General features: G+C 38.0%; 1 protein-coding gene across 1 annotated transcript in view; it reads right to left on the bottom strand.

The window, feature by feature from the left end:
• NUP210 (nucleoporin 210) overlaps positions 1 to 26,122 on the bottom strand; it is a 102,031-nt gene that overhangs the window by 64,811 nt on the left and 11,098 nt on the right. Inside the window, exons 2-8 of the mRNA XM_063291824.1 lie at positions 20,685 to 20,821; positions 18,662 to 18,793; positions 14,784 to 14,880; positions 9,811 to 9,961; positions 3,962 to 4,094; positions 1,636 to 1,807; positions 1,272 to 1,339 (exon numbers count right to left, since the gene is read on the bottom strand). Of these exons, the coding sequence (XP_063147894.1) occupies positions 1,272 to 1,339; positions 1,636 to 1,807; positions 3,962 to 4,094; positions 9,811 to 9,961; positions 14,784 to 14,880; positions 18,662 to 18,793; positions 20,685 to 20,821 (890 nt within the window). The remainder of the gene's footprint in view (positions 1 to 1,271; positions 1,340 to 1,635; positions 1,808 to 3,961; positions 4,095 to 9,810; positions 9,962 to 14,783; positions 14,881 to 18,661; positions 18,794 to 20,684; positions 20,822 to 26,122) is intronic.

Genomic DNA, 26,122 nt, shown 5'->3' with positions numbered 1-26,122 from the left:
TGGGTTTTAGGATCCCCTTGTTCTCTTGTTCTGGATAGGGTTGCACTGCCCCAGACATATCCTGTGCACAAGCTGGGGGGTCCTCCTGGATTCACGGCTCCTCTTTGAGCAGGTGGTGGCTGTGGCTGGGAGGGCCTTTGCACAGCTTTGCATTGTGTGTCAATTGCCCCCATTGCTGGCCCAGGAGGCCCTGCTCACAGTCACTCATGCCCTAGCCATCTTGATTACTGCAATGCACTCTACATGTGGCTGCCCTCGAGGAGTATTTGGAATCTTCAGCCAGTGCAAAATGCAGTAGAACAGGCAGTTATGAGTGCTGGTCATTTAGCATATGTGACACCTCTGCTCTGCAAGCTGCACTGGCGACTAGTATGCTTCCAGTGCAATTCAAGGTACTGGTGGTTCCCTTTAAAACCCTTCATGGCTTGGGATCAGGTTACTTATGGGGCCATCTCTCCTCAGTGGTGCCTACTTGTCCTGTTACATCCAGCAGGAGAGGCATGATCTGGGCCCCGTCTGTGAGAGAGCTCCATTTGGCGGGACCCAGGAAGAGAGCCTCTTCTGCCATGGTGCCTGCCCTCTGGAATATCATCCCCCCTGAGATTAGACTTGCCCTGACCCTGCTGGCCTTTCTCATGGCATTAAAAATTTGATTTTACTATCTAGTCGAGGGCCATGGCAATATGGGTGAACCCGTTTCATGGTTAATTTGAATGTGGGACCTTATGAATGTTCTTGGCAGCTATTTTATGCTGATTTTTTAAAATCTTGGTGGTTTTCTCCTGTTTTTAATTATTAGCTGCCCAGAGTCATGTATATGAGATGAGTGGCCATAGAAATTTACTAAATCAATCAATCAATCAATCATGAATTTTGAACAAAGTGAAAGGACATTTAAAGAAAAGGTGAGGAAGGATTTGAGAATGCAGACTAGGAGTATGTACATTTACAAATGGTAAGATCAGTATTTATTGGACAGCTTACATATTAGTAAGCTTACTGAAAATGAGATGCCAGGACTCCAAATATTTGAGAATCTGAACAATTGAAATGTGCCATACACACTATTAGATCTACTGAGCAGCCAGTCACAGAAATATGAATAATAATAATTATTATTTATATGCCACACAACTCCCAGCAACTCTGGGAGTTAAGTACATGCCAATATATTATCATACATGTATATATGGAAGCTTTGGTTATTAAAATAATGTATGAAGTTCTTTATTTTATTTTATTTCCAAAGTCAATTAGCAGTGAGTACTAACCTAAGTACCCTGGGTCCACAACAAAAATGGTGCCATTTGGTAATTTGGAAGCTCCTTGCATAGATACGCTTGTAAATTGGTTAAGGATCCAAAGGTTTGAAAGAGATAACGAATTAATATTAGTTGATGTATCAGTGAAGTCTTTGCTTACCTAATTTCCAATACTAGAGAGAATCAAAGAAGTCACAGTGAAGATTTGTTACACTAACATCTATTATACTCTCTGCTGTTTGAACAAGTCAGGAGTAATGCTGCTTAATGAGTAGTGGTGCTACTACTGAGTATCCTGGAAAGATAGAGGCATCTAAACACAGAATAAATGATCATTTATATTACATATTGTGCTTAATACGAAAAACCACACACAAAAAGGATATTTTTGTGGGAGAGTATGAGATTGGCCTGTCCCCGCTGCAATGCAGTAACTGTGCATGTTGTCTGATCCAATCTGGCAACTGGCCAGGCTGTATCTCCTCCAGGGCTGAGTGTGCTGTTCTGAAGTTGTAGCTCATACTGATCTGAAGGCAAGATTAGTTCTGTCCAAAATGCAAGACAACACAAGAAACAACCAAAACAAAAAAAGGTGTCAGTGTTTGAATTCTGCCAATTGAAAAAAAGCAATACATGAATGCATTTGTGCTTATCAAAGACTTTTTAAAAGAAAAACATATCATACAAATGTTTGCTATAAAATATCACCTTACCTATTTACTTAAAAAGAGCCAGAGTACAAGGTTACAAAAAAAGTCACAGAATAACAGTTTTTTCTTATGGTTGAAATCCTCGCTGCTAAAGCCATAGGCATTAGGACGACAGAAATAAATGGATTCACAATGTTCTTTTTTTAAAAAAAAACTTTCATTATATTACTAATATAGGTGTTTGCTCTATTTAGCCTCTAAGGAAGACCTGTTTTACCAATCACAGAGAATATTTGTAGCTCAGGGTTGAACTGTGGAGTCCTTGGTGCTCTCTGAGCCTTGTTGCTTTCTTGCAGACATTTCATTGCCAGACTAGGCAGCATCTTCAGTGCCATCTTCACTGGCACTGAAGATGGTGCCTACTCTGGCAATGAAATGTCTGCAAGAAAGCAACAAGGCTCAGAGAGCACCAAGGGCTCCACAAGACCTGTTTTATTTATGTTGGTTTTCTGTTCCCCAAAGCAGAACTCTTCCACCCTTTGGCACATATTAATGAGTTTATCTAAGCTTTTAGATATAACAGAGCCAAAGTAAATAACAGATGCTAACTGTGGTGAAGTGAAGATGACCTGACATGTGGTTTTATTAAGAAACTAGGAAAATATGAATATACATTTACATGAATATTTTATCAATGGATTTGGATCCAAGCCAAATTTGCTGTATTTTAACCCAATGGAAAATGTTTTAAGTGATTACTTATTTCTCCCACTGATTTCAGGGTAAATTAAATGCAATTATCCTAACCTGGATTAAAGTCAATATTACCTGTATTTTAGTTCTTGGCTTAGAAGTACTTCTAAACCTTGAAAATGGGTTTAGATTTCTTACATTAATTCACTGATGCATATTTCTTACCATTTTCTCCACTTAGGGTAACTTCTTGTAATTTATCCTTTAAGAAAGTTAAGTTTAAGAGGGATTCATCAACCATGAAAATTGAGTCCAAATAGCAACTCAACTGAGTGAAACCTTTTAAATTTTTTATTTTTTTTATACAATTGGGAAAGTTGATGTTTCTAAACCAACTTGCTTAAATACACTGTTGGCTTTCTCAGAACAGAACAATCCCTCCTGACCTCATACATACTTCCATTGAGCTCCTTTGAAGAGCAGGATAGAAATGTGTTGAATATTAAGTTTATTTTATTTAAGTAATTTTATAAGTATCAAAAAGTGTCCTTGAGATCAGATAGGAACTGAAGTATGAAAATATTGCTTCCCCAACTCTTTAGTAGAATAGGCCAATAACATGGTAGAAACTTGATTCCAAACCAGAGTATACAATTCAGACATGGGTTCGTGTTATCTAATTTTTCAGGCAACCCTTGCAACCCTAGGTAAAGGTAAAGGTTTCCCTTGACGTTAAGTCCAATCGTGTCAGACTCTAGGGGGCGGTGCTCATCTCCGTTTCAAAGCCGAAGAGCCGGCGTTTGTCCGTAGACAGTTCCGTGGTCATGTGGCCGGCATGACTACACGGAACGCCGTTACCTGCCCGCTGAAGCGGTACCTATTAATCTACTCACATTTGCATGTTTTCGAACTGCTAGGTTGGCAGGAGCTGGGACTAGCAACGGGAGCTCACCCCGTCACGCAGATTCGAACCGCCGACCTTCCAATCGGCAAGCTCAGCAGCTCAGCGGTTTAACCCGCAGCGCCACCACGTCCCCACCGCAACCCTAAGTAACAGAAAACTAAGGCACAGTTAACACAATGCTACTGTTATTTTTTTTCTCTCCTCCCTCCCCCACACACCATGGGTTGACATTTGAGGAGTTTACTCAGGTTCATATGATGACAATTGAGTCTTTCAGCTCATGAAATATTTTGATGAAATCTGTGTCAAACTGAATATTATAGGACACAGAAATCTAATTGAGCAATGACTTGTGGACTCTGTTGTGACCTTATTAACTTAAACGTAGCTGTACCATTATATAGATCTATAGGAAGCGTATGTAAAGTATTACAGCTGGACAAAAGACAAACCTGTAATTTTCCCTCGCCTAATTTTCATGACTTTATATTGTACTGACATTCCTATCAGTAGGTAGATATCATAAGCAGGATTTAAAATGATGTTTTCCAAAATAAACAATCTGACTTCAGCTGCAGGCACATTCTGTCGGTTAAAAGAAGAATTTAATTTAAAGAAACAATCACACATGCATTTTTAAACATATAATTAACTTAATCATAAATATTTAATTTACAAAAAAATTATTTTGAAAATACAAAGCTGCCTTTCCCAATCTGACAATGTCATTGATCATGCTGACTGGAGATGTCTGATGTTAGCAGTCCAATGGTATAGAAGAGAAGCAGTTGGAGAAGACTAACAGAATATGAAGGTGCTACTTCATTCCAGAGTAACATCAGTTCCTATTAGCTTTTGAGAATGAGTATCAACACAATGAAATTAGAAAATAAAAGATCTTCTGTATTTCTTGCATGGCACAATAGTTATAAATTGAAGGTTTCTAGTCCCTTACTATAAAACAGCAGAGTGGTGTTTTGTGTAAAATACATCTGTGTGAGTGCTGTTCATATATGAACAAATTTTAGACATATGTTGGTCTATAACTATAATAATGATTTATTTGATTTAGTCATTATATTTGTAGCCAAAAGTAATTGTATAATGGGTACTTTATATTGGATTTAAAGTCATATACTCCAATTTGTACACTTATGATATGTTTTGGGAGTTAGACTGAAAAAGATTAGTGAGTCCCCCACTGCTTAAAATTTGTAAATGGTCCATCTGACCCTGCCAGGCAACTTTTCCTGAACAGGAGCTTTAATTCTACTCTGTCTAATAATATAATCTATGGAACAACAATATAATTTGCTGACAAAGAAAGAGAGAAATAAAGTGAGCTTTGAGCTCTGAAACTATATTTTGAAACCATTTTCCTGGGACAGATATGTATGTTCTATTCTCTTCTACAGTCGCTCAATCAGAATATTGCCAAATAAACAATAACAAAACAAAAATAAATAATTTCTTGCCCAGAGAAAAGCAAATCTGAGTATATTTTAATCTTGGAACCTCTTAAAATATCAGAAAACAGACAATTCGTTGATCTTTCTTTTAAAAAGAATTAAAAATCCCCAAGCTGTATATAACTGAAATTCTCAGAAATTATCTAGTTTAATTTCTACTCTGTGGCTCCTGTCGTAAGTCATTATAAATAAATAATATTCCCCCACCCCAGCCCATCATGGTACCACAACAGGAATGTTTGGGGAAAGTGCAAGAGTAAGGTGGCTCTAAGGATATGTGAGACGGTGCAGGATATGCCTGATCCCGCAGTTTGTGGGGGTCTTCGGAGTGTCAATTTGAAGTGCCTTCAGAGGTATTTAATGAGCTGAAATGCTTCCAGGATGATAGAATGCAACCCAAGGGGCACACTGGAAGTGCTCTGAGGCCTTTGCAAGCCTGCTTACTCAGGAAGGAGCAAGACACTGTGAGCTGCACACATCGCCCAGACCTGGGAACTATATCCTGGCTCTGGGATGCTGTTTAGCCCTTGGCTCCAGAGTTTTGGGAAGTTTCAGTCTCCTGATGTCAGCCCTTCAAGGTAAGACAGGTCAGGAAACAGACATCTCAAGAAATACTAGAACTCAGTAAATACTATTTATTGAAATAGGCTATAATAGCAGAATCTTGAAAGCATGACTATATTTCCCCTTCTTAGCCTCTTACAGCAAAGAGAGTCAAAGCCTGGGAGAAGAACATGACCTGGGACAAGCTGGCTGCTGGATTACATCAGAGCTGATCCCCTAGGAGCTAAAAAATGCAGAGGCCTGGGCAGGGATGGGTATATCCCGATATACTTGGGTGACCCCACTGCTTCAGTAACGACATTGGCTTTCCAGTTGGCTTTTGGCTGCAATTCAAGGTGCTGCAATTCAAGCTGCCTTTAAGGCTCTACAGACCTATTTATCTGCGGGATCATCTTCTCCTATATTCATCTGTCCATCCAATAGGCTCAATTCCCTCCAAGCCCCAATCCCTGTGGGACTTCCACCTGATGGGGCCTTAGAAACGGGGTTTTCCATAGTTGCCCCCATTCTTTGGAATGCCTCCTGGTAGAGATTCAGTTTTGTCCCTCTTGTGTTTCAGAAAACGATAAAGGCCTACCTGTTCCATGTTACAACAGGTGTATTTTAACTGAAGCTAGGATTTGCAGGTGCAAGGTGTTTCTGTGTTTTGATTTTTATCTTTTCTGATTTTTTTTCCTTTTTTATATGTACTTAGGATATTGGGGTATTTTATGTTGACATTGTTAGCTGTCTAGAGCCTCAAGAAATGAACAGCATACATGCATAATAAACAAATGAATGAATATTGATAGATTAGGATTACATTTTGTGAGACGAGAAGGTTCATAACATTGGAAGAGAAATAAAAATAAATTTGCACACAAAAAGTGAAGCATCTGGGAGAATGTGTTACTGAAATAATGGGGAAAATAAAACCACATGTCTCTTTAACAATGGTAATGAACTAGTATGGTAAATGCTAGTATGTTAATTCACCTAAAGGTTGAAATAATTAAAATTAAAAGTTAAATTTATATGAATTCATTTTAATGTCTGCTACTATTTGAAGTACCAACGTATCTAGCATAATAGAAACTTAAAGTAGGGCTGTGACTTCATTCAATGCAACTGTCAGGTTCGCTTTACATGCCTGTCATAGAAACTATTGCTACATGCATCAGCCAAGGCGAGAGCAAACCCATGTCAGCTTTTGCAGCTTTGCAAACAGAGAGGATCATTAATCACATTCCTTCACAAGCCGTTGGAGCCAAGGACAGGCTGACAAGACACCTGGATTCCAATTAAGTGTAAGGAACTAGGAAGGGGGAGATCAGGAGTGAGAATGGGCTTGTGAACGAGACAGGGAGAGGAGGGGAGACTATGTCAGAGGGAATGATTTAATTTGAATGCTTTGGTGCCAAAGCATTATTCAGAGCTTTGCAACTTTCCTGTGTAATCGGATTTTAATAAATGAATTCTTTAAGCTTCCTAATGGACTGTCTGGAGAGTTGCTCAAGTTAAGATCATGGTACTAGAGCCATCACAGCAACTGCTGAACCTGATGCAGAATGGGGTAATTTGGGGTAAATTATAAGTCATCTAGGGGTGAGGGGCATCTCTACTTGCCCCAATACTGAGAGCTTCTCAGAAACAAATGAACACAGGGGTCTTCCAGAATAATTTTTAAAAAACTGAGCTTTTAGCTTAGTTAAGATGACACTATCTTCTGAATTTTTTCCTTGCATTGCTAGATTTTCAGACTGCATGTTGGTCTGATTTCGATTTTTGATTTATTCTTTGTACTGTAGGGTTTAAATCTTTCACTGTGGATGTTTTATACGTTTCTGTATACCGCTGAGAGTTTCACAACTGCAGCGGTATAAAAAAAATTCCATAAATAAATAAATAAATAAATAAATAAATAAATAAATAGCCCTATCTCCAATTCAAAACCCTCCCCAGAGCTATGCTTCTGATATGATATGGACACTTGTTCATATAATGCCTTATGGGAAGGGGAGGAAAGAAGTTCCTGTGATTCAAGCTACCACAACTGCAGCCTTTTAGATTGGTGCCCCATTGTAACCAAGGATTTCTTCTTGTAATTCTCTGTACTCTGCTGGTGGAGATGGAAGCCATCTTAGCCAGATTGCTGTACAGAGGAAGGGTTAGTTTAAACCTATTACTGCTTCCTGTGAAGGGAGGAAATTTCTCTTTATAGAAATCTGTGTGCACACATGGGGATTCTGGCCACCGTTATATATATTTCTCAGGGGTAAAAAAGCTTGCCCATGCTGGTATATAGAGCCAGTTTGGTCTAGTGGTTAAGTCAATGGGCTAGAAACCAGGAGACTGTGAGTTCTAGTCCTGCCTTAGGCATGAAAGCCGGCTGGGTGACTTTGGGCCAGTCACTCTCTCTCAGCCCAACCCACTTCACAGGGTTGTTGTTGTGGAGAAAATAGGAAGAGGAAGGAGTATTAGGTATGTTCCCTGCCTTGAGTTATTTAATAATAATAATGATGGGATAAAAAATCTAATAATAATAATAATAATAATAATAAATAAACACAGCTGTAGGCCTTTTGCAGTATTTTAAAGTAAATCTTTTGATAACACAATTACAAATGGCAACTGCAAAAATTAAGATGTAAATTCTGAGGAAATTTACATTTACATTAGGAAAACCATCCAAAGTTCCTAAAAGATTCTAGAACAAATTATAAAGCATTTGATCAGAAAGCACCTTATAACCAGTTTAGATTTAGAAGTTAGCATGAATCTGTCAAACAACCACCACCATCTGCCACTTATTTTATCTTTAATTAATTTAATCAGTAGTCTGGGGGAATGTAATGGATAGCTCTACCATTTGTCCCTGCCCAGCACAGTCCGTAATTGTTAGCCACCAATGACATGTGGCCACAAAAAAATGCCAATGAAATTTTAGGTTTCATCAACAGAACCACTATTTCCAAATTACAGACCATAGTATTTGTACTCCAGTCTAGGCTCACTGGACCTCACCTAATGTACGAGGCCCAGTCCAGGCCAGTAAACTTAAAAAAGGAAAGGATTTAAAGAAAGACAACAAAAATATTCAGGGATTAGAAAATGAATGTTCAACCAGAATAGAATCCTCCTGACTATGTCATACTAGTGTCAGCGCTGAAAAATCAGTATTTGTTATAGATAACATATTTTTATCTGTGAGGTTTTTGAATACTCAGGGGAACTATACTATACTTAGAAAACAACACTTTATTTTGCATTTTTAATCCTTAAAAAACAGGCATCTCACAATGAGCTTTCCTTAATGTTCTATTTATAATATCACTTACTGAGCAAAATTAATTAATAGTGACAATAAAAAAGCATTTATGGAGAAAAATAGCAATAGTAATTCTGCTATATTTTTGTTCTTATTTCTGGAGCTCCTCCAAATACTAATAATTAGCTTGCAGGGGAAGAGGTGCAGATTCAAAGAACTGAAATGGCTAAATAAACAATCTAGCTGTAATCCACCTGCCTTCTGCTAAAATTCTGGAGCTAGACCACTCTTAACGAGCAACTATGCCATTTTCAGCTTGAAGGCCTTGAGTAAGGAAGAGCTCAACACTACTGGCCAATATATCCAATGGCCAGCATTAATGGATTTTGACATTCATAAATGAATGCTAACAATTTCAGATGAAATTTGTTAATGTCCAAAACACAGACTCTAAATGTGCTCCTTTTGAGCTAGACTAAAATACATTCTGTCAACACATAACACTATATTCTGTTTCATTAGAATTTTATAAAAGAGGGAAAAGTTGCTTTCTTCACAATATTTCTATTTGCATACCTTGCCTTCATAGTCTCATCTATAAAAACTTTTTTTGTGTGGGCCTTCCAGTCAGTCTTGACTCCTGGCAACTGACTGGATTAGTCCCTGCAGTTTTCTTGGCAAGGTTTTTCAGAAGTGGTTTGCCATTGCCCATTTCCTAGGCTGAGAGAGAGTGACTGGCCCAAGGTCACCCAGCTGTCTTGTGCCTAAGGTGGGACTGGAACTCAAAGTCTCTCAGTTTCTAGCCTGGTGCCTTAACCACTACACCAAACTGGCTCTCAGACCAAACTCAGGCCCTAATATATTTGCCACCCATGGCTACTACATGATTCCTGTTGAATTGTGCTTTCTTTATAGTATTGGTGTTAGTCTAATGGGTATCACTTTTATTTTAGTTCCATCATAGGACAGTGATTTGGTTGGGAAATGGCTATGATAAATGTAGCACTTAATAGTAACTTACCTTATACCCAGTTTCCTGTAGACTTGCTTTGAGTTTTGAACTCCCTGTTTTCATACCAGATACTAAGACAATATCTCCTTGTTTTGCAGTTTTTTCCATCTCTAATATATATGAAGGAGGTATATATGTTGATTCAGAAAATTTCAGAATGCTGTTAAAAATGTTAATAATTTTAGATATTTATATTATTTATTTGTTTGTTTATAAGCTTTATAAAACAGCTCCTTCCAGAGACTCTAGGTGGTACACAACACAATACAAAGCACAATATAATAAAACACAATAAAAACACAAGCAATAGCAAACAATAATGACATGGATTTTCTTACAGCTGCTTAATCATCAAAGGCCTTTCAGAAAAGCCAAGTTTAACTATTCTCCAGGAGGCCATAAGAGTGGGGCCATCCTTACCTCAGGGGTAGACTGTTCCAAAAGGGGGGAGAAAATGTCCCCTGCATGCCCCCCCTTGTCATACCTGCTGATCAGATGGGACTTTCAGCAGTCATTCCCTTTTCATCTGGGTTGGATGGGCAGAATATTCTCGGAATTGCAAACTCTAAGATACCCAGGATCCAAGCCATACAGCCATTATGGAAAGCTGTTTTAATACTTTAAAATACGTTATACTACCTTGTGTGTTATATATCGACCTACAACATAAAATATGTGGAAGGCTGCTTGATGTTTCTAAAAAATCCTTTGGATATTACTTCAGGAAGAAGATGAATAGGAAAGAGAGAAAATTAGTTTAAAAAACTGATCAAAACCCAAGCTATTTTAGATGTGGATGAAAATGTCTTTAGGATCATGTCCGCAGACCCAGTCTATCTTAGAAATAACCAAATGGCATTTAAAGTTCAGAGTGGCTGGTATACCACATTTATTAATCTGCACTGGTTGCCAGCTGACTTCCAAATAATAACTCCATAAAATCCAATATGACCTGAATGATGGTATCACTCTTCCAAAATGTTAAGATTTCCAATATTCTCAGTATCTGTATAAAACTATTTATTCCATAATAACTAGCTTTTAACTTTCTGTCTTTCATCTTTTTCTCCAATTTAATTCTAATATCGTGTTTTTTTCTGTTGTTCTTTTCTTTTAAACGTGTATGTTAGCAAAAAAAAACCCAACAACTGTGTCTTTATGTGCTGCTATTTCCCCAAGGTTATGTATTATATTAGATAATTGTACAAATGCAACATGTTGGTAAATAGCAGTAATTATTTTAAACACTTAGTTACCCAACTGAAACCTCTCAAAAACTATGCTCAGACTGCTTACATTCTTGTGTTTAGGCATCAAATGATAACACTTTTATATTACAAAATCTTTCACAATACAATGAAACCTAAACTGAATGGACCAGCTGGGGGCAGGGAGGTATCTGTTGTTTTCAATTGTCCATTAAATTGGGGAGCACTGTATCTTGTAATGACATCATTATGCAAACAATGCAAATTACATAATTTTTGTCATTTTATATCATTTGTGTAAGAGTATGCAAATGACACCAAATGATGTAAATGCAATGGCAATTTCATCCACTGGATCATTGTATCATGGTCCCCTTAAGTCAAGGTTTCATTTTTTATTATGTGGATGAGCTTGCATTTGTAGTTTCTCAATGTTCTGTTGAACTACACACCATATTTAAGTTGCCATGCAAAGCAAAATATATAGCATAAATAAACTTCAGAAACACATAATCCTCATTGTTCTGTGCATACTCTCCAAAGACCACAAATACCAGATTCATAAAACACAATTTTTGTGCACTCTGGGGGAAAGTCCCAGTTACGACAAGCAATAGGCCCTTTGGACGGTCACTCATGCCCTTGTTATCTCTCAGATAGACTATTGCAATGCGCTCTACATGGGGCTACCCTTGAAAAGTATCCGGAAGCTTCAGCTGGTCCAGAATGCAGCTGTGCGAGCTGTTTTTGGTGCCCCCAGTAGGGCACATGTAACACCACTGCTGCGTGAGCTGCATTGGGTACCGGTTTGCTTCCGGGTCCAGTTCAAGGTGTTGGTTATCACCTTTAAAGCCCTACATGGCATGGGACCAGGTTACCGAGGGACCGCCTCTTCCCCATTACATCAACCCGTCCCACCCGATCGTGCAGAGAGGGCATGCTACGGATCCCATCTGTAAAAGAATTTCATCTGGCGGGGTCCAGGAAGCGGGCCTTCTCCGCAGTAGCTCCTGCCCTGTGGAACATGCTGCCCCCGGAGGTGAGATTGGCCCCATCGCTCCTGGCCTTTCGGCGGAGTCTGAAGACCTGGTTCTGTCGCCTCGCTTGGGGTGGAGAGGGGAATAGAGTTACATGGGGATGGTTGTTAGAGACCACTCCTCCCACACTTGGACTGTTTTAGATGTTTCATCGCTTGGATTTTTTATTCTTTATTTCTATTTATAGTATTTTTACTGTATTTTATTTTTGTATTATTCTGATGGTTTTAATCACTTGTTGTAAACTGCCCAGAGGCCTCCGACGGGAGGAGATGGGCGGGGATAAATTAGATAGATAAATAAATAAATAAAATAAATAGTGGGCAGAAGACTCCTGACTGTTCCTCCATGGCACTGTTAATATACTAGTTCAAGGCAGCTCAAGTTCCCTTGCATATTCATCATTTCCTATCATGCTCTGATACAATGAAACATGACCAGGTAGTATCTCAGGGTGTGCAAATGGAATGCAGCCTTATGTTAGGTTGTGATTTAGGAACTAGACTAGGGCAGGAGAAATGTCTGCAAGAAGTAAGAAATGAAATCTTACAAGCATCTGTGTTGGCACCAAAGATATTTTACAATCTTACTATTTTACTGTTATTTTATTGTATTTTATGGCACGCTATATGTTATGACCTGTGGTTATAACTATAAAGTTATGTATTTACTTACTTACATACTAAAGACAAACAGACAATACTTAAACTTTGGCTATATCTTGCTCATATTTTTTTTAAAAAAACCTAAACCTGTGAATTTGATTCCAAATGTTAGGTGCCTTTCTTTCTTTTAGTTTCCTTGCTCTAATTTGTAAAGGTTGTTCATATTGAAAAAGTTACTTAGTGTTCTGAATACTTCTGGTAATGAATAGAAATTCTAAAGCATAGTAAAAAAGCACTTACGTAGTTCAATGAAAATTAAAGAACTAGAATGCCTGTTGTTTAATTTATTATGATAAATCGTACCAAATTGGGATATACAATGGGATTCAGCTGTATTGAAGACCTATTTTCAAAGAGTCAGTATCAATAACAGAGGTATGACAAAACATCAGAAGGTTGAAAGGAAAAATATCCAAACAATATTCTAGGAAAGCATTTAAATCAGATGAATCTTAAAATAGAAGCTAAAGCATTAAAATATCATTTTAATAAATGCTGGTCTCTTCTCTGAGGCGAATGTAAAAATCTAATGGAATTTTATACCATTTTGTACAGTTAATAACCACAAACCTCATCCAAAGGAGATGCATGAACAATGGGGAGGTCAGTAGGGACTTCCAATTTTCCTAATCAGTTTTATAACAATTTGCCTGGCTCTGGCTAATGCACCACTTGTGATCTTACCTGGAACAGGATGCACTGAGTATAGTCATTAATGCACTTGTCATCTCTCAACTAGACTATTGTAATTTGCTTTACACTGGGTTGCCCTTGAAGCACCTGGAAATTTCAGCTGGTGCAGAATGTATCTGTCCATCTAATAATGGGACAGAGCCATCATTGTCATATTTCACTGGTAATATGAGCTGCGCTGCCTACCAGTATTTTTCTGGATTCTACCCAGGTGCTGGGTATCACCTATAAAGCTCTATATGGTTTAGGATCTGGGTATCTTCAAAACCACTTATTAAATCTGCCCACCAAATAAGTCTAAGTAGAGTCCCTGTTGAAGGTCCTCTCCTATTGAGATACCTGCTCCAACTGTACAATGATACCAATCAAAATCAATGAATACAATGAGTAGAGTAGAGAGCAGAGCTGGATCTCATTCTTATGGCATAGCGTTTTATTCCCCAAAAGCTTTAACAAACTTCCAAAATATAATGAGAGAAAGGGCTACTTCTGTGGATAAACTATTCTACCGGAGGGAGCTTCTACAGAGAATGCCACTTCCATGCTGTCTCTGGCAGATATATACGTGTGTGTGTGTGTTTCACTGGAATGACTTTTTTACATTACGAACAATCCCTTACAGTGTTTCCTTGTCTTGTAATTTGCAACGTTTGAGTTGTAAACAACTTGACGGCAGCTAACAACAACAACAACAACAACAAAGGTTTGAGTAATTGGCATGGAACCACCAGTATAGCACTGTAAGTTAGACCCAGATGGATGAGACAATTGTACCAACTGCAGCTCTTATGAAAGCTCGGTGGTCTGTTCTCAAACCCTCCTGGAGAATCACACCCAAATATCCCTTCCCTCTAGGAACTGCAATGAGTAACAACTGTGCATTAGCAACATCAGCTATAATTAGACCAGATAACCGGCTTATAATGAAATGTTGAAAAGTCTTAACATAAAGAGGCAAGCAATAGTACAGTGCCAATCTGGGGATGCAACTGCAGAACTTTAGAAAGATAGATGTTTTCTCCACACTTTTTTAACAATTTTATTTTTTGTAAAAGAAGTATCTCTGCATTTGAAAAGCACTAGTCTAGCTACAATCTCTATTACCATAAACATGTATACAGATGTGCATGATAGCAAGAGTTGTGGCCAAGTGTATCTGAAACAAAAGAAAAAAAAACCCTCAGAGAAACATGAAGGGAAGGGAAAGAAGAAAGACAAGAAGACAAAGTTTTAATCTTTAGGCAGGTAAAAGGGCCTAATCAAGAAGCTACCGCAACTATGATTTAAAAAAACCTCACTACTTGCAAATTGTCTAGCCATTTACCTAATGTCTACATTTATGAACACATTAACAATTGAATAAATTAAATGAAACTTACCGCAGTGCATTATGGAAATCTGAGAATCCATTAGTTTCAGAGCTTTTCACCACAGTCCACTCAAAAGTAAGTCCTGCCAAAGTGCTAAAAGTATTTCCTTTAAATAATTGAACATCAAAACAGTTAGAATATCAGAACAGTTTTCCTTCATCTGTAAAACTATCTGCACAACCACATGGGAATTACAGTGAAAATAAAGCAGATCACATAAAATGATCAGGTAAACTCATCTCAACAGGGACGCGGTGGCGCTGCGGGTTAAACCGCTGAGCTGTCGATCGGAAGGTCGGCGGTTCGAAACCGTGCGGCGGGGTGAGCTCCCGTTGTTAATCCCAGCTCCTGCCCACCTAGCAGTTCGAAAACATGCAAATGTGAGTAGATCAATAGGTACCGCTTCGGCGGGAAGGTAACGGCGTTCCGAGTCGTCATGCTGGCCACATGACCCGGAAGTGTCTATGACAACGCCGGCTCCAAGGCTTAGAAACGGAGATGAGCACCGCCCCCTAGAGTCGGATTCGACTGGACTTTACGTCAAGGGAAACCTTTACCTTTACTAAACTCATCTCAGAAGTAGTTGGCAATATGACTAAGTGCAATGATCTGGGGAAAGAGGAATAGAGGCAGAACACAATTCATTTAGCTAACAGAAATCACAAACTTGTATTAAATATTCTATAAATGTAATACAAATTGTAATATATTGATATAAATATAATAAATTTTATGTACTGTATATCAGATGCATGATTTATGATATTTGATAAAAAATAAGTTTTTTAAAATGGAAAGATTTAAAACGGCAACAATGGAAAATTAGAAGGGGTAGGGAAACAATCTTCCTTCATTAATACTATCAAATGCCTCATCAACCACAGAGAGTGAAATTGCAAATGATTATTCACAAGCACACTTTCTTTTCAACTAGCACTATATCTAAATGCCCCCTAGGTAAAGGTAAAGGTTTCCCTTGACATGAAGTCCAGTCGTGTCCGACTCTAGGGGGCAGTGCTCATCTCCGTTTCAAAGCCAAAGAGCCGGCGTTTGTCCGTAGACGCTTCCATGGTCATGTGGCTGGCATGACTAAACGGAACGCCCTTACCTGCCCACCAAAGCGGTACCTATTAATCTACTTACATTTGCATGTTTTCGAACTGCCAGGTTGGCAGGAGCTGGGACTAGCAACGGGAGCTCACCCCGTCACGCAGATTCGAACCGCCGACCTTCCGATCGGCAAGCTCAGCAGCTCAGCGGTTTAACCCGCAGCGCCACCGCGTCCCCTAAATGCCCCCTATCTGACTGCAAATACCACACCATGATCTAATGCGCATATCCCTCTGCAACATATATTTGGCTTTTAAAATGCTAGCATTACCCCTATTACTGATAAAAGAGAGTTATGCAGAAAGTGCATTTACTCTAAAAACAAATGTTCCTTGATATTTGTTACAGTTGTGATTCATGAAACAAATTAGATACAAGATAGCTTATTTGCAAAAGGAATTATCTGTAAATAATTGCTTAAAGTTTTTGAACTACTTCACTGTACAAGTTGCCACAATAAATCTTAGGAGATTCATATCTCTGACCTCTCACTATATAAGCCACCTTCCCAATATGACATCCTTCAAATGTGTTGGGAATAGAACCCATGGAATTGCTATCTTGGAATTCTGGAAGTTAGTTTCCATTCATCTGGAGGACCCTTGGCTAGGCAGATTTACATGTGTTCATTAAGAGTAATTTCCTGACTTTGAGGACCAAGGATTTAAAATCATTAATATTTAATAATGCAGTGTATCATATAGGAAACAGGTATCAATGAATAAGTGTAACTGACAGGTATACAAGTTGTGTAATAGTAATTCATTGTTTTCATGGCATATCATTTAACTCTACAAAATTAAGACAAATCTTCTTAAAATATTAGTAAAATCTGAACAAAAATAAATCCTTGATTAATATTATTTTCTGTTTTTTTCCTTTCAATACACAGAAGCATCTTCTACTTCTTTTGTGACACATACCAGTGGCTGCCTCCTTTGGAAAAACATCATTGTATCCTAGAACATTCATGCTTTTGTCACCTCCATGATTATTTATTTATTTAATCAAATGGCCTCCCATTATACAAGAAGTGACTGGGTGACGTACAGCAAAAAACACAGAGAATCTCATGGTAATCAGGGCATGATCTGACCATGACAAGGGAGACACTGAGAGGTCCCCCAATTTCAGATCACATAGCTAGGTGTTGGCACATACCATACCAACATCACGTTCCTATTACCTGAACAGGATGGCATTTCCCTCTCCTTGGTATCAGCAGGTGCACTCTTTCCCCAGCCAAGACTTGCTGAGAGATGCCCAATCGCTGCTGCTTCCTGCCTCTTCCGTTTCCCTGAAGTGGGTGTTCACTTGAAGCCTGACTGACAGCAGCAGATTGCAAAGAAGTCCTGAGCGATGCTGATCTTATCCTGCTGGTCCTGCTGTCTCCCCGCTCTGGTTGAAGCAAGGGCAGCATGCATTCCTACTTGTCTGCCACCCACTGCTTTTAAACTCCTTCCTAGCCTTTTTAGTTAGGTTACCCTGCATCTGGAATAACATCCTAAAAAATAATATCCCTGATATTATTGTTGCTTTCTCTTAAGTGAGCAGTGAACATACTTATGTATTTCACTGAGTCTTTCAGAATATTGTTTTTCTTAAGAACGTTTCTACTATTGCTTCTGACTTTGTTGTGAACTGCTTTAGATTAAGTATTATTTCCATTGTTGATAGATTTTTAAATGATCTGAATACAAGGTTTCCAAAATAAGTGTACATCTATTTCATTTAAAATCAAGGAAAAATTGATTGATTGATTGATTGATTGATTCCATGCTGTCTAAAATGTTTATATATTAACAGAAAAGATTTTCTTGAAATTCCTAACCTCTGAGAGAATGATTTGGGATTTCGATTTGATGAATCTCATGGAATGTTTTGTATCATGAATTTCCTATTAACTATATTTCAACAAGTTATCAAGAATTAATTTTGAAGATAATCCATTGGCAGCACTATACTTCTTTAAAATTACATTATATGAATAGTACCATTTCCAAAAAGTACTGGTAAGGTTGTAATCAAATTAGTATATATTAGCATTTGGGGTTGCAATGCCCAATTAGTCCTTTCAGTCAGAAGTCTGAAAAAAATGGAAGATCCACTCAAAAATCTTTCCCAGTGACTCCTGATACTGGTTTCTAATTCATATTTTTAAAGAATAGGAACTGATGTCATGTAAGACATTAATACAATTACTGTTATTGTTAGCTGTTAGGTTTGTTATTGGCTGCCAGGTTTCCATATTAAATACTGGAAAACCAAGGGATATTGTTCTTTGAATCAATGGCTACAGATTAATTCAGCAAAGAGCTCTGAATGAGTTTTATAATTAACGATATATTTATCCAAATCTGGTCACTATGTCTTAGTGTTACATTAACAGAGTACCTATATCTATGAAAATGTTCTGGGCAGAAATATTAAATATGGATGCTTGTATTTATTTTAAAGATTAGTATTAATTAGCTTAGTTTATTTTCTTTTTTAACTCAATTTATTATTTTCTTAGTTTTTGTCTTGACATTGTATTCGTTCAATTAAAAAAAGAAAGCAAAACTAAAGAAATAAATGTGAAAACAGACTACTTTAAAAATCTCCTACTATCATAATTTTGCAGTCAATTAAAAATCCATGTAATTAAATGTAATTTGAAAGTCCTATTAAAAGACAAGGTATATAGCTTATACCATCAATATGCAGTCATGTATTTGAAAGAAAAAGGTGCTGTCTTTCTATGGATTAAAATGTTGAATCAGTAATACATTAGATACCTTCAGAATCTAGGGCTTGAATTTTCAACTGCAGCGGTGAATCCTCAAGATACAGTTCCTTTGTTGTAGATACTATGTGAATAGTATGAATAACATCAACTATAGCATCACAGCGAAGCACCTGGCCTGTCACTTGATGAAAAAGAAGAAAATGTTGTTACTGATCCAGTCAACATTAAGCACTGATACAGTCTACAGTTTAATACAGCATTCTACCACCTGGTGCCTCTAGATGTTTGGGACTATGACTCTCAGAATTGTTACCCATCCTGCTATGCAGGAATTCTGGTCTCTGTCCGGAATTGATGTATAAAATAATCTTATATTTCATCAGATTGAACTGGAGTATGCAGGATATCATACATAGCATGGCTGCTTCAAAACTGCTTCCAGTTGCCATGTAATGCATGTGCATGCAGAGACAATTGGAAACCACTTGCAAAGCAACCACACAACTACAGAAAAAAGCATGGCTCCTTCTACAGTTCAAAGAGGGCACTTCATACATGCTTCTACATGTTCCAAAGTATCCCTTGCATAGCCCTAATATAAAATCTAAGGGCCATGACTGATCTCTGCTTAGGAAAGTTGTGAGAATTATTGTCAATCCAAAAAGACCTTTGAGGTGATTCACTACAGTACTGTTTTGTGTGTTTGTGTGTGTGTATTATACATAATTTTGAAGATATGCAAAATTCATTTATGATTATACTGAAACACAGCAAGTTCCTGTAACAAATCATCTTTACATCTTAGGTGACATTCGTATTTATACTTGTCTCAAATAGACAAACAGAGATAAACCACATTTACATAAAAGAGACAATAAAAAAGCTAAGAAGGAAAAAAAAGACCAGAACACATCCTCTCCAGCAACCAATACCCAGATAAGCAGGGATTAACACCAGACAAACAATCAAGCAGAAAACAATACCCTAATCAGGAACTACGAAGGAGAAAACCACACCCCCACCAACACTGGCAGGCCAAGCCACTGGATATAAACAGGAAGCAAACCCCACACTCACTCGCACTGATGGGGTTACCTAGTTGGGTAATGAAACATCTGCAAACAACTGAGCTCAGAGAGCATCATGGACTCCACAGTTTAACCCTGAGCTACATTTATTCTCTTCTTTTGGAACTTAGCTCAAAGCAAGTTACATATAGTTTCAATATGTTATTCTCAGACTAGAATATACTCCAGATATACAAAGTCATTCAGCAGACATTTAACAATTATATCAGTTACCCATATTTCACTTTTCAAGGCACAGTTCTCCACCATTCAATCTAATCCATGCAAATACAATCCATGGCCAGTTTTAGGGCTTCTCAATCAATACAAGTTCCATGAGCAGGTTAAAATACTTTACACACAGACACACACACACACACTTAAAGGAAGGCATTAGACACGCATCAACTTTTCTCTGCCACCCATTTTTCTATTTTTAATTTTTTCTACCTTCTTAGTATGTACCTTTTCCTCTACGTTCTATGATTCTGTATGCAAACATAATATCCCTTTGTTCTTTCCTGCTGTCTTGCCATAATTTCTTCATTTCTCTTCCCTCCAATCATATAGATCAAGTCATTCCTTTCTTTCTATCTCCACAGGATGCCTGCCTTTGTAGTTATAAACATTCTACCTGTCTAACAAACTGTAGAAAAGCTTGAAATGGAATCAGATGCTATGAAAAATTAGTCAGTATTGGAAAGAGGTGGCATCTGCCAGAAGAGATGAGCAGAAGCTATAGATAAAGTTTTACTTCACTCACAGTTCTATGTCTCTCACTTCAAATAACACACACACCCCTAGGGTAGTCTGTTTCCTATGTAAAATCCTATGCATAGATAACAATGGATCTTACTTCTGAGTAAGTGTGGACAAGACTGTTTTATTCATGTACTCACTAGGAATTTCATAGGAATGGTATGTAAAGTGTAGAATTCCTACAACTGCTTAAAATTTAGTCCTAATAAAATCTTAATGGAGAAGAAAGAAAGATATGGTACTTACAAACATCTTCAGCCAAAATAATACTTGTAAGCCGTGCTATTTGTGTTGATCTGGCTTGAATAATAGCTTTCTGTGAACAGTGATGGTTATCTTGTTCTATAGCTTCTATGCTAGCAACTTCTGGTCTGCTGGAAGACCTATTTAAAAATATTTAAAATATTAGCGCTATAAACCAATTATAACTGCTGAAATCCTTTACTTTTTACTTCTTATAGCAAAATGTTTTAGAAATTGAAAATCCTTTGATGGTGAGAACAGCTAATACTGCTGGAACTCAGAGAACAGTCAGTTGTCATTTTCACTGGTTAAGCAATGAATTGCAGAAACAAGATTCTTCATGTGCCCATTTTGCCTGTTCAGGTAATGTCACTGTAAAACATGAGAATTTTATAAATTCTCTGTTGCTTTGTGAAGCAGCTTTGAAAAGGTGATTTGAACAAAGCATGTTGATATGAAATACCCCTTTGAAATCTGCACTACAGGTAGTCCTCACTTACCAACCACAATTGGGACCAGCAACTCTGTTGCTAAGCAATGCGGTTGTAAATGTCATGTGACCGCACCTGACTTACGATGTCAGTTCCGGCTACAGTCATTAAATGAATTACTGCAGGTCATTAAGCACAATGTCACATGACCGTGACTTGCAACTTCATGCTGGCTTCCCCATTGACTTTGGTTGTTGGAAGCTAGCTACAAAGGTCACAAATGGTGATCACATGACCGCAGGATGCTGCGACCATCGTAAACGTGCACTGGTTGCCAAGTGCCCAAATTGCAATCACATGGCAATGGGGATGCTGCAATGGCTGCAACTTTGAGGACCAGCTGTAAGTCTCCTTTTTCAGGGCTGTCATAACATTGAACAGTCACTGAAAGAGTGGTCAGTATGTGAGGACTACTTGTATTGGTATGACAAAATGGAAAACATTTTGTTTCATAAAGAACAAAACAACCCTACTTGAAACTCTCTGGCAAGTCATTTCACGTTCGGTCTATTTTGATGGAACAAAATTTGAAATAGCTTTAGGTTACGCATTTCATCAGAACAAAACTCAGAATGTTTCAAGTGTGCCCACCATAAGAAACAATAGGAATTTGCGATCAGCTGCTGCTCCTTCATTTTCCATTTAAGAATCACAAGGATAAATAGGATGGTAAGGTAATCCATGCTAAGTATATCAACTATACAAATTGCAGATACATTTGCTTAGTCAATGATTTTTAAGCTTTAAAAAGAATAAAAATAAATCCCCATAGCTTTTATCACATACTGAAAATTCTGTTTAATTTAGAATTTATTATGAACCTCCTGTCCCGTGTCTGTCTTCAACAGAGATCTTATTTATATCAGTAAATTAATCTCAGTTGCTCAGACAGTAGATCAAAGAAAAAAGAGAGCAGCCAGTTGCTTTAGTATTTCCTTCATTACCAAGTTTCTGCTATTCTTAACAATTTTATTATTTTTAAAAGATTCTTCTGGCCACTATTCCTGTAAGCTTTAACACACCATTTATTTAGCAAATCCAAACATCAGATTTGACATGTATTGTTTTTAGGAAAGCCTGCTTACCATGCAAGCACAGCAAAAGCAACTACTATATGTTGATTTGCTAATGGTTTTGCTTGTACATCTGCTGAGTGCAAATAATGGTCACTGATGCTTCTTAATATTGCTAACATTACGACAACAAAACATGAGTTTTTTCCATTTTAAAATGCATCTTGAAGCTCAAAATTAACTTAATACAAGAGAAGGCGTAGAGTGTACAGTGGCCTTTAAAAACCCACCAAACCAACACTATACTAGTGCTCTTTACAATACCTCAGCAGCATTAGCAAAACTTGTATGTGGATACAGCAGTATCCTCTCTTCTTAGCATCTTATTCCCATATAACCACACTGCATGTAAACCAATAATAGCAGGGACAGGATGCTCCCTGGTTCTATATTATTTTGGGTGGAAGTAGTTTGGAAAAAACAACCTAATCTTAAGCCTCAAAATAACAAATCTAATCACACTGCTCAATGACTACTCTTCAAGGGTAGCCCCACATAGAGCGCATTGCAGTAGTCAATATGGGAGAGTTATAATTCTGTCCCTAGTATAAACAGTCCTAATATTTACTGTGAGAGCCAGTTTGGTGTACAGGTAGTCCTTGCTTAATGACCCTAATTGGGACAGAAATTTCTGTCACTAAGTGAAGCGGTCGTTAGGTGAAATATCACGACCACACTGCTTAGTGACAGCAGTTCCGGTAGTCCTGGTTGCAGTTGTTAGGCCAGGACCTCATGCTTCTCTTGCCCTGCCATGCTCTCCGCTTCAACTCCCCCTACCTGCCTATCTCCCCCCTGCCTCTGCCCTTTGGGCCAACCTGCACTTGGCAACCACCTACCCCTGCCACCCCTGCTGACCTTTGCCATCTTCTTCCTCCCACTGCTGACAAGACATGCCCAACCTAGGCAGCTGCTGGCCCTTTGTAAGGCCTTGTGCAGCCTCCCCAAAGACTTGTCAGCAGCCTCAGCAGCAGTGAAAGATGGTGAAGGTCAGCTGGGGGCAGCAGGGGTATGTGGCAGTGGAGTGCAGGGTGGCCAAAAGGGCAGAGGAGGGGGAGAAAGAGGTGGGGGGAATTGAAGTGCATGCTGGGGTTGTAAATACAGGCGGGCTGCCAAGCACCTGAATTTTTATCACTTGACCGTGGGGGTGCTGCAATGGTGGTAACTTCAAGGACCAATCCTAACTACCATTCATTCAGCTCCACTGTAACTTCAAATGGTCACTGAATGAATGGTTGTTAAGTGAGGACTACCTGTAGAGGTTAAGGCATCAGGCTAGAAACCAGAAAACCATGAGGTCTAGTCCTGCCTTAGGCACAGAGCCAGCTGGTTGATCTTGGGCCAGTCACTCTCTCTCAGCCCTAGGATGGAGGCAACGGCAAACCACTTCTGAAAAAATCCTTGCCAAGAAAACTGCAGGGATTAGTCCAGGCAGTTGCCAGGAGTCAACACTGATTCAAAGAGGGGGAAAAAAGAATCCTGCATTGGCAGCACCTAGCTGATGTTGGTGGATCTCAGAAAGCTAAGCAGGTTAAACCTGGTTAGTGCTTGAAGGGAGGACCACCAGGAATCTCAGGGCTGTAGGCTAAGCTAGGCAATAAAAATAAAGTCCTGGAAGAAGTCATTGACAGTTGTGCATCAAAGAAGTTGTGCATCAAAGAAGTTTAATAAATGATGATGATGATGATAATAAGGATAAATGACTTCCATAGTGCTGTTAACATGGCATGAAGTCAACAGCTGTCAAGTTTGACTGAAAGAAGTGTTTTTATTTCAGTGTTTACTGAGAAGTATTCAACAAACAATCCACTCACTCAAAAGACGAGGATCAAACAATATTTTTCTTTTCTTTTACATATGTGACTCCTGTTATTTTGTATTATAAAAGCAACCCAGATTAAATTTTGATTAATGAAATTGGCTTGTTTTAATAAGCCATTATTCCAATTTACCACAACAGAGTGCACCAATATAGCAGTTATCCTCTCAATTTTTTATCCTAGGGCCACAAAAGAAAATTAAGTGATAATCCATGCCAAGTGCCATTTAGCACTCAACCTACAAAAATTGGCATGGGTGCAGTATTTTTTTTAAAAAACTTAAAATTCCCATAGCAGACAATAGAGAAATATTGTTTTCTCCCTCCGGTGGGAGGAGATGGGTGGGGACAAATTTAATAAATAAATAAGCTTTTTGTAGCCTGCCTACCTGCCTGTATTGTCACAAAATATTAAGTCCAGGGTGTATTTCTTACTTGTATTTTTTGGATTTATCCAGAGTACATCAGCAATAATGTCTATTCAGCCATAAGTTCTCTGAAATTTACTAACCAGGTACTTTACTAGAGAGAGATGTCACTTTAACTTTTAGAAGGTACATATCACATGACAATTTATTTAGCAACATTATTTTCCGATTAATTTTCAATTTAAAAAATGGGATGATGGTCTTGTTAGCAACTGGCTCTAGTTGAATTGACATATATGGATGCATGGAGGATAATTTTTGCCATAATTTGACTAGTTTTAAACCATAGTAAAATTTTTGTTTGTTCTAGCTAGTTTAATGAAAAATAAAAGTAACAGTATATTATTTTAACAAAAAGCAAGCACATGTACTTTTGAATTAACTGTTTCATTTATAAGTAATATATTTTTAAAGAAAAAATAAGAGCAAGAAAATGAACAGCACTAAAGGAAGTAAACACTCTTTCTACACCAGCAGAAATACTCACTGCTGTTAAAAATTTGGTTTAATATTGTAGTGATCGATGAATCCAAATATTTAAGAATATATCCCTTGTCCTGAGATTTGCTGGATGCTCATGATAGCCAATTGCTCTTCTTAGCAGATAAAGACTAACTACAGTACTGAAAATTGAGAATATGGGCAAGAAACTGTGTAAAAAAGTGTTTGTGTCATTCATTTTTAAAGCTTCTGTGGCTTAACTATGTCATTTTTCTATTTCTGTTGTCAAGGAAACATTCAATTCCTCCCAAACTTCAATGCTATCAGTAATAAAGTGTTTATTCTTCTACACTACTAAAGGCCATGGAGATAGACTTAAGGATAGTTTCTCCCCACACTGAAAATGTTGACCTTGGGAATTCCATATTTCTTCATGATTTTGTTCATAAATCAGATTATGCTAGTACTTCAAAAATGCCCTGAACAACCCATTCATGGGCTTCCTTAGAGATCTTACGGACAGTTAATTTAGTTTCCCCTGCTTTCTTTCAGAACAGCTCCTACAAAACTGGTTATTGTGAAAGTACTTTGCAATGCCTACTAAAATGCATTTCTAGAGTATCGAAGTACTTTCTTTGGGGAGACATTTCTGTATAGTTGCTAAGAAAACTACTGGATGGGTCCATGGAATCATCAGAAATCAAACTCAATCCCAAGACTATTTTTTACATCAAAAAAGCACTGCAACCAAATGCTATTATTTTGGAAACGTGTATAAAGGAAGTTTTCAAGATATCAGGTTTAAGGAAAGTTAAAAGCACACAACACAGTATCATCTGAGGGCGTGGGCAAAGGAACGGCAGTAGAAGGATCAAGGGAAGAAATGTGACACATTTCTTATCAGGAGAATTTAGGAGAGAAAGTTTAATTTTGAACAGTCTCTGTGAAATCAATGGGGATGCCAGGTTTTTTGACAAAAGAGCAACCACCATGTGGTAAAGGAGGGTAAGGGTCACCATGTTCATTTGGCACACCTAGATAAACCTTCCATGCACCCTTGTAGCATTGGAGTCCAGGCAAATTGTTCCCTTTGAAAAGTTAAAGCAGACAAGTACTGAGAGTCCAGGGATAAGTGAAGAAAAAAGAAAGCAAAATACAAATTTATAACAGTAAAGAATGTAGTATTGGGAAA

This window comes from Candoia aspera, chromosome 2 (genome assembly GCF_035149785.1).
Source record: "Candoia aspera isolate rCanAsp1 chromosome 2, rCanAsp1.hap2, whole genome shotgun sequence".
NCBI classification, from domain to species: domain Eukaryota; kingdom Metazoa; phylum Chordata; class Lepidosauria; order Squamata; family Boidae; genus Candoia; species Candoia aspera.
Note: the sequence above shows the minus strand (reverse complement) of the source record. Positions and strands in the feature narration are given on the sequence as shown.